The 13,997-nt window shown below is 42.1% G+C and overlaps 1 protein-coding gene across 1 annotated transcript in view; it reads right to left on the bottom strand.

Moving 5' to 3' along the window:
- The window catches only part of TTLL9 (tubulin tyrosine ligase like 9), a 42,095-nt gene that overhangs the window by 22,107 nt on the left and 5,991 nt on the right, over positions 1 to 13,997 (bottom strand). The window contains exons 4-5 of the mRNA XM_069073911.1: positions 13,791 to 13,902; positions 13,291 to 13,476 (exon numbers count right to left, since the gene is read on the bottom strand). Of these exons, the coding sequence (XP_068930012.1) occupies positions 13,291 to 13,476; positions 13,791 to 13,902 (298 nt within the window). The remainder of the gene's footprint in view (positions 1 to 13,290; positions 13,477 to 13,790; positions 13,903 to 13,997) is intronic.

Genomic DNA, 13,997 nt, shown 5'->3' with positions numbered 1-13,997 from the left:
TGGCAACAGTAGGGACATCTGTGAGTGGCAGAAGATGGAAGGCCCACAGGAGGAAGAGGTCTAAAATGAAGGGAAGTTTGTTCATTACAGATCAGGAAATCTAGGAGGAAGGGGCAGATAGATATGGAGTGGGACACTGTGGGGTAGGGTGGGGTAGGGCTCAGGTGGATAGGAATGAGACTGAGTAGCAAGGGGTTTGCTCTTGGGAAGTAGAAAACTCATATCAAGGGATGAGGTATATAAGAGTGAGGGGAGAGTCTGCTAACCATTGAAGAGTGAAATAGAATATCTGTATGGGAGCAGCTCTGCTGATAAAGGCAGATCACGGAATGTTCCAGGCCTCTGATCAGACTCCTGAATTTGATAATAATTTCATAAAAATTTAGAACATAGAACGTCAGAGCAACTTTAGAGATCTAGAACCAGCCCTCTTTTATGGGGTGAGGATGGGGGGGGTGGATTAACACACTTCCCTCCCTCAACTGTACTTTCCCATGTCCATATACACTCCCTTCTTTGATCCTCACAACAACCTGTGACTTCGGCAGGCCAGAGAGAATTAAACCCATTCTGAAAATAAGAAAATAAATATCCAAAGAAAGAAATGTCTTGCCTAAGGTCACCTGGCTAATAGTGGTGGGGCTGGGATCAGAACTCAGTTCTCCTGACTCCAAGGCTGGTCTTCTTCCCACTCTATGCCTCGACCTGTGGCTGGAGGGAGGAGAGCCAGCTGACCTCAGGGCCCAAGGTGCCTCATCGACAAAACGTAACCTTCCAGCTAAGAGGTGGAGGAAGCCTCCATTACAGTCTTCTCCTTACAGACTAACTCCTCTTAATGATATTCCCTTCACTGCTGTTAATTGAGGTTGTGAGAATCAGTCTAATATGGGGTTTCTAGTTACCAATTAGCACAAATTACCCTTTGTCAATGTGGATAATAGCTAGTTGGAATCATCCAGGCCTCGGATTCTAGTGCTTATTTGCATAATAACCTACTGAGTGTTCAGAATACAGAAGCTCTCCTCCTCTGCTTCACTCCCAGAAGTCTAGCTTTAGGTCAAGCGCTGCTCACCTCTCCTGACTACTGTGCTGGTCACACAGTTCCCAATCTCTCCCTTCCCCATCATTGTTCTCCCCTCCAACACACCCAGAACAAGCTGTTTTTGTCATCTTCCTAATAGACATATTTGATCCCGACTTCTCAGGGCCTATAAATTAAAAGTCTAAACTCTTCACAATCTGACCCTACCCTACCTTTCAGCCAAGAGTATTATGAAGCTCAAATGAAATAATGGATGTAAAGCACTGTGCAAATCTATATGAATGCCTATCATCACCACCACCACCACCACCACCACCATCATCATCATCATCGATTAGCCTCCAGTTATCAGGCCTAGTGATGATTTCATTCTCTGAACCTTCTACTCTGTTTATTGAGCAATACAGGCAGGTGCTGGTAAATGTTTCACTAGGGGGAGGGGGATGTATGCAAATACACTTGTATGTTTAATCTGCATTATTAACACTTTCTTAAGTATAGGCAATAAATGATGCCCTGATTTATAGACTGTGGATTTCTGAGGTATAAATGCTCACACTGAAAATTTAACAATCCAGCATTACAAAGCCAGTTAGAGCTATCTTCATCATATCTCTGCTTCTAGTCCCCTCTCTCATTACGATATGCTCCATGTTCCTTTTAGCCAAATCAAATAACTCATAGAGTCCTCTAAACATATACTGTGGGACTTCCTCCTTCCCTACCTGTGTTTACATTATTCCCTTCATTTGCCCAAATCCTACCCATCCTTCTCTGACATACAGCATGGTCCCAAATTGAAGCTCTGGGTTTACAAAGACTGATTGTAATCTTAGAGGGCTTATCACAGAATTTCAGAATTGGAAGGAACCTTTCAGAGGTCATTCAGTTCAACTAATAACTAAAAAAGAATCTGCACTACCCTCAATTGCGGTCATTTGGCCTTTTCTTGAAGACCTCCAATGAAGGGGAACCCATGACCTCCAGTCCACTCCACTTTGGAACAGCTCTGATTGTTTCACATTTTTTAAACATTAATTTTTATTATTCTAAGTTCCAAATTCTCTCCCTCCCTCTATTCCCCCATCCATTGAGAAGGCAAGCAATATCATATCCTTTATACATGTTAAGTCATATAAAACATATTTCCATATTAGATATGATGCAAAAAAAAAAGCAAGAAAAATAAGGAAAGTTAAAAAAGTTTCAATCTGCCCTTAAAGTTTATCAGTTCTTTCTCTGGATGTGGTTAACATTTTTAATCATGAGTCTTTTGGAGTTGTGGATCACTGCATTGATCAGAGTAGCTTGTCTTTCACTGAGAATCACTGTTACAATACTGCTGTTACAATGTTACTACATGTGATGTTTTCCTGGTTCTGCTCACTTCACAGCAATTCATATAAGTCTTCCCAGGTTTTTCTGAAACCATCCCCCTTATCATCTATTATTAGCACAATCATCTATTATTAGCACAATCATACCACATACCATAACTTGCTCAGCCATTCTACAATTGATAAGCATCCCCTCAATTTCCAATTCTTTCCTACCACAAAAAGAGCTGCTATAAATCTTTTTGTGCATATAAGTCCCTTCTCTTTTTCTTTGATCTCTTTTCTACTGGCTAAGGATCCCCAGTTCCTTTAACACACTCTCATATGGCATTGACTGCAGAATCTTCCAATGGATGACCTCCAGCTTATCAAAACCCTTTCAGAAATGTAGTGCCCCAAATGGAATGCATCACTTCCCTCCTTCTGCTGAGGATACCTCCATCTCTATAGCTACCTAGGTTTGTAATCTAGAAGTCATCTTTGACTTTCTCCTTCTCCCACAACAACCCCCACATCCAATGAGTTGTCAAGTCTTGTTGATTTCACCTCCACAACATCTCCCACATCCATCTCCTTTCCACTCACACAGCTCCCACCATAGTTCAGACCCTCATCACATCTTGCCTGAACTATTGCAATAGCTTCTCAATTAGTCTCTTGGCCTCTGGTATCTATCCTATCTAATCCACCCATTACAGAGCTGTCAAACATGTTCCTAAAGCAAAGGTCTAACCATATTACTCCATTCAAGACATTTCAGTGCCTCCAAGATGTCTCTATGATCAAATACCGCTTCTTTTGTTTGGCATCAAAAGTTCATTACAGTCTGGTTCCAGACTACCTTTCTGGGCTTACTGAACCACATATTCTACATTCCAGCCAAACTGGCCCAGTTATTGCTCCTCATAACACAGCATTCCACCTGCCATCTCCAGTGCCCTTGGAAAGGCTGTCCCCAATGCCTAGAATTCACTTCTTCCCTGGGGCCTCACAGAAAACAGCTTCCTCCAGTGGTTTAGCTCAAGACCCAATTCCAATACAAGGCTTACCCTGACATCACCAAATGCTAGTCCCCCAATTCACCCTCCCTCCCACCCCAATTACTTTGTACTGTGGTTACTTTGTAGAAGCAGCATGTCATCATGGATGACCTCTGAGTTTAGAAAGACCTGGGTCAAGTCCTATCTCTAACATATATTGGCTTTGTCACTCTGGGTGCTGACCTATGCCTAACTACTTTGTATAGATTTCATACTTACTTATCTGCTTTCATATTATTTCCCCCAATAAAATGCAAATTCCCCAAGGGCCGGGATGGTTTTTCATTCTGTATCCCTAGCACCTAGCATATTGTCTGATATATTTATTGTTCAATCGTGTCCAACTCTTCATGATCCCATTTGGGGTTTTCTTAACAAAAATACTAGAGTGCTTTGCCATTTCCTTCTTCAGCTCTTTTAACAGATGAGGAAACTGAGGCAAACAGGATTAAATTGACTTGCCCAGGGTCACACAGCTTCAGCTCTTCCTGACTACAGGCTGAGGGTTCCATCTACTCTACCACCTAGCTTCCTGAGGCATTTAATGGATGTTTGTAGAATATATTCTAGGTATATTCTACACAGGGTAGACTCTAGTAAACCTCTCACCTCTTTCTTCTTGAAAGCTCAGCCTCTTAGTGCAGTTCACATTACATTTCCTGGCTGACCTATCATTGTTGACTCATATTGAGTTTGCAGTCACAAACCATTCTGTGTGGCTTAGGCCTCCACCCAGGCTTTCCCATGAGAAAATTAGAATTTTACTCACTTTGCTCAGGGTCTCCCATGGGAACATAAGAATATATAGCTCCTGTCTAAGACTCCACAAAAAGGGAAGGCAAGCTCTTAGGCTAATACACTGCATACAAGTCAAACTTTATTTCAAATTTTAAAAATACAAAACATAAAGTATTTTAATTCAGGCCCATATACAATCAAGACAATTCTTCTTTCCTCACTGGTGAGCTCCACCAATCTCAGAGTCCTGATACAGTTCAGATTTAAGAGTGCTGTCTTGCAGTTTCGGATCTACTGCAAAACCCCACTTCCTTAGTTCAAAACTACATTTCCTTGAGTGCTAGTAATGTCTCCTTGGCAAAGCAGATTTACCTCCCAACAAGAACAAACAAAACACAATGAACAGTAGAACATGCACTACTCTTGGTAGAGAACCAATAAAAGCCAAGAAACAATCCATAATAAAACATCACCTCCTCAGCTGCACCCATGTAGCAGCAGCCTCTCCCACACTAGATCAAAGGCTATTCTAACGCCAGAAGTTCTAATAAATGTACAATTTGCTCTGGTTGGCCTCCATGGGTGCTCCTCCTGGAAGTAGGCAGTAGAAATTACAGTTTATAGTTGAACTGATGTTCAACTCATCCATTCAATAGTGCCAGTCTTGATATGAAGACTTGGGAACTATGCACCCAGAATCAGGATCTCAAACTTCTCTGGTCTTAGTTGCATACCCCTGATCAAAAATATATGTGAGAATGTGTTTGCTCTTTAGGAGATTTGCAACTGCAAATGCCAACTTTCCATAATGAATGTAAAAGAGTTGCTATTTCTTGCCAGAGAACATGTACATGCATGGGTAGTTACATTGGAAAACTGAAATCTTTTTCTTTTCGACATTAGACTCACTGTGAAATTCCCCTTCTCCCATCCTATCTGGGTCAGAATTTATACCTAGAATTGAAAGGGAAAAGGGGTACTCTTTAAAGCAAAGGTGCTATTGTTCTCCTTTGAGAAGCAAATCCCAAGGCCTTTCTGTTAGGCTAGAGACAAAGAAAATTCCTTAGGCTACTCTAATTGTTTATTTTCCACTTACCTCCTCAATTCACTATTTTTTTTTACATTACTAAATTTTGGGGAAGCTCTTAATTCCCACTTCAGTCCAAGTAAAGTTACTTTTTGTTGCACCCTACCTAGTTCTTGTAAATAACACATTTACTATCCTAAGCAGAGGTAAGACAGATGAACCCTTGATCCCATTCTCACCATTCGATACACCCAAACACTGTCTCAGGAATCTCTCAGAATTAGAAAATCTGAAATATCTCTATTTCAAAAATGGGACCCTTTTTATATAAAAAGAAGAAATCTGAAAGCCATCTTAGGAAGAGGTTTTTGAGTTTAAAAAATTTTTTTAAATTTATTTTTAATTTTATTTTCATTTCAGAATTCTTTCTCCCCCAACGAGAAGACAAGAAAGAGCATTTTTAAAAATTATAAACATGTATAGTCAACAAAAAAAATTTCCACATCAGCCATGTCAAAAAAGGAAGGAAGGAAGGGACTCTGAGTTTATGAAGTTTATTTACCTCCAATCCCACTCACTCCACCCCACCTACTATAGCTGGTGGTAAGCCATCTATGGTTCAGCACCTGAAATTCCTGGGGGTTACAACATTTTTTCCCCACTAGCCTATTGCTGAGCTACTCCCCTTTCTCTTAATCTACCCACTTCCCTCCACTGGCCAGTATCTCAGAGAGCTGGTAGCAACCAACTCAAAACAGGTCTGAGGAGCCTGTTTGAGATCCACCATCCTGAGACCACTACTGACTACAAGGAATACCCTTTCTGCAAGATTTATGCATGTAACCTGTTTCTTTCTCCCTAGCCATTAGTTTATCACAAATCATTCATTTATTGAGCAATGGATAAACATATAATTTTTTCCTATTCCTATAGGAGTATCAAATAGGACTATTTGATAAATCTTTTTTATTTTCTTTGAACCTTAAGAGTAACCTTGACTCTTGGGGGGTAGGAGGAATAAGCATCCCACCCCAGACAAAGTCCCTCTGTTCTGTGCAGCAAGGGGATAAGGGGGGAGGATGGGGAAGGACCAAGAGAGGGAAGCTATGCTGCTCTCCTCTCCACACTCTCCAGGCCAGCCAGAGTGTCCTTGCTTCTCCTCATACATGATCCTTCACTGCTGTCTTTGTGCCACTATGATGACTGTCCCTGCCATGCCTGGACTGTAGTCCCTCCCCACCTCCAGTTCTTGAAAATCCATAGTTTTCTTCAAGATCCAGTACAAGCAACACCTCCTACATAAGTCCTTTCTTGCTTTCCCAGCTGCTGGTGCCTCCCCTTACCAAATTAATTTCATAGTTATTATGTTTATGACTGTGCTAGATCCCCATTACAAATATTCATGGTATCTTACCAATAGAATGGAAGTTCCTTGAGGTAGGGACTGTTTTATTTTTTGTTTCTACCTAGCACAGTACCCAGCAAAAATGTAGCACTTAATAACTTAATATAGCGTGCGCTCTCTCGCTCGGGCTCTCTCTCTCTTTCTCTCTCTCTCTCTCTCTCACACACACACACACACACACACACACACTCATTCACACACTCATACACATCTTCTCATCTCTGGTTGGTTCTGGTTCCTTCTCTACTGCCTTCAAACATGCCCTAATCTCCTCCATACTTGCATCCCTCTCCCTGTCCATCCCCTCAACCTGCCATCCTATATCTCTACTCCATTTCTTGGCCGTACTCCTAGAGAAAGCTGCTTAAACTCCTCTCCAGAGCTCTAATTTAGTCTTCAACAGACTTCCAACCTCATTACTCAGCTGAAACTATTTACCAACCATTTCTTGCCTACCAATTCTGACAGTCCTTTCTCAGTCCTTATCCTTCCTGACCTGTCTATTGCATCTGCACTGTTGATCCCCGTTTCTCCCTGGATGCTCTTTCCTTTCTGGGTTTTTGTGACACTCTTCTCTCCTGGTTCTCCTATCTATTTGACAACTCCTTCCCTATTTCCTCTGGATATCATGCCCCCTACCTATGAGTGCTCCTCTAAGACTGTTCTAGGGGTCTCCTCTTTTTCTCTACACTCTCTCAATTCTTGGCCTCACCAGCTCCTATGGCTTTAATTATCACATCCATACAGCTGCTCACAGTTCTATATGTCCAATCTCAGCTTCTTTCTGGTGATGTAGGATTAAGTCCTATATCACCTACTTTCTCACTGGACATTTTGAAAGAGACCTCTTATACTCAACATGTCCAACAGAGAAGTGACCATCTCTTCCCCCAAATCTACCCCTATTCAGAACTTCCTTATATCTGTCAGAAGCCCCTCTATTCTTCTAGTCTCTCAGCTTTATAACCTTGGTGTTACCCTCAAGTCCTCACCCGTTCATGTATCAGCCTGCATAGCCAATCAATTGCTGAATTTTGCCATTTCTACCTTTATAACATTTCTTATATCTGCCCCCTAGAAAGTCACACAGTCACCTCTGGCCTAGGTGTTGTGATGATCTCTTGCTTCATCTCTTCCCACTCTAATCCATTCTTTTCACAACTGCCAAAGAGGGTTTGAGTGATTTTCCTTAAACACAGATCTAGGTTATTCCCTTTCACAATAAATATCAGCAGATTTCTATTGCCTCCAGGACAGAATATAAACTCTTCTGTACCCCTCCAACAAAACCACCTGGACTTTGCCCCTGGGACCCTGGGCCCTTGTAGGTGAATGTTCACTTTGCATTGACCAAACCAGGACTCTGAGTACTTCCCATACATTTCCAAGCCAAATTCCAAACTTATTCCCCTGGCTTCTAGCTACTCTTTATGTGTTGCCTTCCCCAGTGTAAATCTAAGATGCTTGAAGGCAGGGACTTTCTCACTTGCCTGGATTTGTACCTCCACTATTTAGCAAAGTGTCTGGCCATTAGTACACTCTTAGTCAATGCTTTATTATTCATTCATTCATTCCAACAGCAAGGTATCCTGAATGAGAGACAATAGGTAGCACGTGCCAGCTGAGTCAAACCAATGCACCCCTTCACCCTCCTTTCTCCCTGCAGCCTGATGAAGATGGTCTAAGACCCTGTACCCAAGAACTCCAAGAACAGCAGTATCAACCTCTCTCCTACCCCCAGGCCACAAAGCCCTGCTTTCAGTCCAGCCCTCAATCATATCATAGGAAGCAGCCCCTACAAAAATGTGGGGTGACAAATGCCTCTGCAGGTGCTAAAGCCCCCACTTCCTGAGACCCAGAAAAGAAAGTTCTTAACATCAAAGTCCTTGACACTGTCATATGATTCAAAATAAGAAACAGATAGGATTTTATTAACAGAAACAACATCTGAGAAGACACATAACCACCTGTTTTGCTGCTGTACTTAAGGACTATGGACCCTTCCCATCTGACTTGCAGCTGAAATCTCTTATGTGCTGTTTCCCCCTCTAAATTAGGAGCTCTGTGTGAACAAGGTCTGTCCACAGTTTTCTATTTCTAACCCAAGCACTTAGCTTTTGCTTTGCATACAGTACACACCTAATAATCCATCTCTCTGGCTTAATTATACTTTACTCCCCTTCCCACATTCTATAGTCCAGAGAAACTGGCCTCATCCTGACCCTCAAATATTGCACTCCCTTCCCATCTCTCTCCCTGCTTGTGTACTAGCTATACCCATGCCTAGGACCCACACCTCTGTCTTAAAGAATCCTTCACTTTCCTTGAGTCTCTACTCAAGTGCCAACTTCTCTCCAGGATAGTTTTATTGATCCCCCTAATGTGATTGTGTCCTTTCTCCCTTGGTAACTATATTGTATTTAACTACCTAGTATTTATTTTGTATTTGTACTATATATGCTTATAAATGTATAGACTGTCTCCCCTGACAGAACGTAAGCTCCTTGAGAACAGAAAGAACATTTTATCATTGTTTTTAGAACCTTGTCTCCTAGAACAGTCACTGGCACACAAGGAGACACTTAAAAATTTGTTGATGACCAGCTTTTGATAAGGATGACCAAGATATTCATTTAGTATAATCTTCATTCTAATTAATTCTGTAATCACTTAAACTATTTAACATAAGTTACAATTTCAAACATTTAATAGGGTCCAAAACAATTAGCAAAAGAATAGGGAAAAATAATCTCTGCAAAAATACACTAGAGGGGCGGCCAGGTAGCACAGCGAGTAAGAGCACTGGCTCCAGTGTCGGGATGACCTGGAGATCGAATCCCAGGCTCAGACACTTAGCACCCACCCAGAAACACCTGGCCGTGTAATCTTGAGCAAGTTACTTAACTCCAATTGCTTAAGGGGCATCCAGGTGGCTCAGCGACTAAGAGCACCGGCTCTAGTGTTGGGATGACCTGAAGATCAAATCTGGGCTCAGATACTCAGCACCACACCCAGAAATAACTGGCCATGTAACCTTGAGCAAGTTACTTAATCCCAATTGCTTTAAAAAAATAAATACACTAGAACGTGAGGGGAGATGGCATAAGGTCTTAGCTCAACCTGGGAGGTAATCTCTGAAAGGACTCTCTATCTGGGGTGGGTATGGTAAGGTCTCTGCTACAGCCTTATGGAGGTTGGCCTGCTTCAGCTATGTAACACCTGGATCTCCATGCAGCATGTCTCACTTTTGAAAGTCTAGATATTTCCTCCTCTTGCCCTGTGAGGTCTCAGGAATTGCTCAGACTTGTGGTTCCTGGATGTCACTACTATAGCATCTGGCTATGAAGTCTCCCCTCTTCCTCCCTCTAGCCTGAAAGTCTTCTCACCTTTAATCAGAGTCTGTACCTCTTGAGAGTTAGTTGATCTCAGGCCATATTTGAGGAAAGGTCTTGGAGTCACATGGGACCACCCTTTGTCACCTCCATTATCTTCTTGACCATTATTGCTTTCTCTGAACAAATTAGGAAGCTGCCTTTGATATACTTACAGCAACATAGGTGTAACAGGTGATTTTTATCAAGATCACCAAGATCACATTGGTAAAAATGACTAAAGATGGAAAAGTAAACATTGAAGAAGTTAGAGAAAGATATGCACACTAATACACTGTTGATAGAGCTGTGAATTGATCCCAAAATCCTGGAAAACAATTTGGCATCATGCTACAAATAAGAGACTAAAATGTCCATGCATTTTAACCCAGAGATTCTACTGCTAATCATACACTCTAAAGAGTTCAGAACCAGAAAGGTCTCACAGACAACAAAATATTCATAGCAGCACTTTTTTTGGTACCAAAAACCTAGAAACAAAGTAGATGCCTATTGATTTGGGAATGGTTAAACAAATTGTGATACATCAATGCAATGAAGCATTACCACACCATAAGAAACAATGACTGAAGAAATCAGAGAAGCATGGGAAGATTTATATGAACTGATACAGAGTGAAGTAAGCAATCCCAGAAAAATAATATGTGCAATGAACACAATAACGTAACTAGAAAGAACAATAAAACAAAACTGATTATACTGATCAAGTTTGGCCCCAGAGAACAGATGAGAAAATGCAATCTCTTCTTTGTTGAGTTGGGTGTATACTGATTGTGGCACAAGGCTGTGCTGCAGCTCCAGCCAGCTTGAGAGAGCTGTTTGTTAAATTTTCAGTGTGAGAAATTATATCTCAAAAACTGGCAAATGCTAGAAATCAGGCTTGATTTATTGTTTTGTGATTTTAGACTTCAGAAAGTGACTGAGAAAATGTTAATTGCAGATTAAACTTAAAAGTGTTATTGTGCATACTTTTTTCCCTTTAGATAACCAATTGTTAAAATGTTTACCAGCATATCACTGGGTGTGGAAATGTTGTCAGATATTGTCAGAACAGGTTGCTATCATCAGTTTTACTGAACTTGTGTTTTCCCCCTTTTTTTATTCTTTATTACAAGGCAAAGGGGATAGGGGAGGCAGAAATACTAGAGAACATAAAGGACAAAAAGAACAACATATGTCAATACAAATGAAAAGGGGGAAAAAAATCAATGAAGCCTAGATCCAAAAAAGTCTTCAGAAGGTAACTTTAATGCTTGACCAATACTCAATGAATATCATTAAATATCCCAGATCAGACCCCCATAAATGTAGTCCATGTCTGTCCCATGCTAGACTCATCCTATGTTCCATTCCCCATCTAGGCTTAGCTGGGAACCTCTAAAATTAGCTAAATTCCACTTAAACTAAGCTAGCAAACCAGAGAAGGGACATCCATTTTTAAATTACAATATTTAATTAAGAACAAAGCTATTAGAAAAGGAATAGGAAAGAGAATCTCTACAAATATACACACTCTAGGGCAGGGGTGGGAAGCCTGTGGCTCTTAATAAAAATATTAATTATACATAATATATAATGATACTAATTATGATATAATTATTATTACTCTTTAATAAAAGTGTTCTGTGAAGTTTAGATTTAGTCAAAGGGCCCCACTTGAGGACCTAGAGGGCCACATTCAGCCTCAAGGTCAAAAGTTCTCCACCCTTGCCTAGGGAATAGGATCTTATTTCCAAGTTGGAAAAAAATCTCATTTTCCAAGATGGGAAACACTTAAGAAACAATCCCTGGATAGACTCACTTTCTGCTGTAAGGAGGGCATTGAAAAGTCTCTGGCACAGTTCAACTAGGGCAGCTTCATCCACTTGAAGCCTGAACCTCTGCTCAGACCATCCCCCAGTTCTGTCTCTTCTCCATAGTCTGGCTGTCACTTCTTGCTCTGAGGAAGTTTCATGAACATTATAAGATTTTAGAATCCTGCTGCAGCCTTTGTAGTCTCTCTCTACAGGCTCCCTCTTTCTCTAGCCCAGAAATCTCCTTGTCCCTAATCAAAATCCACAACTTTCCTGTACAGGGAGCATGTCATCTCTCAGAAAGCCGAATCCTGGGAACTTCTCCAACAAGAATTGCTCTCTGGGTTCAGTTATCAAGGGGGATGTAGTCAGGATATGCCTCATTACCCTAGTGGTGTTCATTTGTTTTTAGCTGTGTTTGGCTCTCTGTGACCCCACTTGGGGTTTTGTGCTGGAGTGGCTTGTCATTTCCTTCTCTAGCTCATTTTTACAGATAAGAAAACTGAGGCAAACAGTGTTAAGTGACTTGCCCAGGGACACATAGCTTATTAAGTGTCTGAGGCTGTATTTGAACTCAGGAATATGAGTCTTCCTAGCTCCAGGCCCAGCTCTCTGTGCACCATGGAGCCACCTGGATGCCCTGTTACCCTAGAAATGGCCATTCTTGTGCTGCATGAGGGAGGGCAGGAAGAATAAGCTATAGCTTGAGTTGGCATGTGCCCTTTAAGAACTCTCCAAAAATGGAAGGTAACAGCAAAGAGGATATGAGCGCCAGAGGACATGCAACAATAATAGTACACAATGGTATACAAATGGCAGAGCTGGAAGGGACTGTAGAGACTGTCTGGTCTAGTCTCTTCATTTTACAGAATAAGAAACTAAGGCCTGGAGGAGGAAGTAACTTGCCCAAGATCACACAGTAGCAGCAGAAGTCGTCTTGGCCTTTTAAAACTTCCAAATCCAGCACTTCTCCCTGTTATCCCATATATTCTCCCTACTCATCCTGACATTTTATTTCATACTGTCTGGTGCCACCACCCACCCTCAACCATCCACGGGGGGGGGGGGGGGAGGGGTTTGGGAACTCCCAAAGAGAGACTTCTGCTCTTTGCCTCCCTCACAGGGCTAGGAACAGGGCTGGGCAAACAGGAAGTGTACACTAGCAATGCTAGAAAGGCCCTAGTGATCATGTGCTCCTACACCTTCATTTTACACAGGAGTAAACTGAGGCCAGAGAAATGACAGGCCCAAGGTCACAGAGGTCCTCAGCAGCAGAGCCTGCTTCAGGTCCAGTGCTTCTGCCTCCAAACCTAGGGCTCTCCCCAGTTCTCTTGCTGACTTCCAAAGAAAATCAACTGAGAAGTAACAGGGGGCACATTCATCATCTTTGAGTCCCATAGACTGATTTCTCTGATGCCCTAGAACCACAGCCTCCCTCTGTGTGTGTGTGTGTGTGTGTGTGTGTGTGTAACAGAGCAGGGAGAGGAGGGGGGAAGGATGACTCTCTTGGACTCACTGGTTTCATGATCCAGGTGATGCCAGGAGTTTTTCGAAACTCTTCCACAAAGAGATGATAATCAGAAGGCAATTCAAAAGTCTTAGGGAAGAAGTCACATTTGGCTGCTTCCAATTTGCCCACTTCTCTCTCCAGCTGCTTCCGAAAGCGTTTCAGGTTCTTCACCATGTAGTTCTTCCTTGTTAGCTAAGGTATATAGAAATGGGGTTAGCCAGTCCCCTCTCCTACCTGGGAGCCTGACATCCACCCCATGCCCCTCACCTCCAGCCTCCCACATCCAACCTGAACCCTTGTGGTCATGGGCCAGGTCAAGGCCTATGCTACTAGTCTCCATGCTCGGTTTATATTGCTGCCTGGAGAAAACAGTTCCCTTCAGCATGGATATTCCAGAAACTCAAACAATTTGGGAAAAGGAGAATGACCCAAAGAAGGACAAGTCCAATCCTTCATGGGGTACCCGTTAAGCCTCTCCAGGCTCTTCCCTCCCCCAAATGCTTCACCTCATAGTGATTTCGGAAGTGGCTGATTCGGACATGCTCATCCATATAGGTGTGGTCGAAGTTCTCCCGAAGCCAGCTGACGTCACACCAGTAGAAATCCCATTCCCCCTCACTGTAGGGTACATGAGTTTTGGTCACCAAGGGACTCTGAAGAATTCTAGTCACAATAATTAAGAGTGGGTGGGGAAAAGCCAAGACTCTACCTTC

The sequence above is a fragment of the Petaurus breviceps genome, unplaced genomic scaffold, assembly GCF_028583685.1.
Source record: "Petaurus breviceps papuanus isolate PSGF00001 unplaced genomic scaffold, PetGlider_PUasm1.0 90879, whole genome shotgun sequence".
NCBI classification, from domain to species: domain Eukaryota; kingdom Metazoa; phylum Chordata; class Mammalia; order Diprotodontia; family Petauridae; genus Petaurus; species Petaurus breviceps.
The sequence above is the reverse complement of the archived record's forward strand: the minus strand, read 5'-3'. Positions and strand labels throughout refer to the sequence as shown.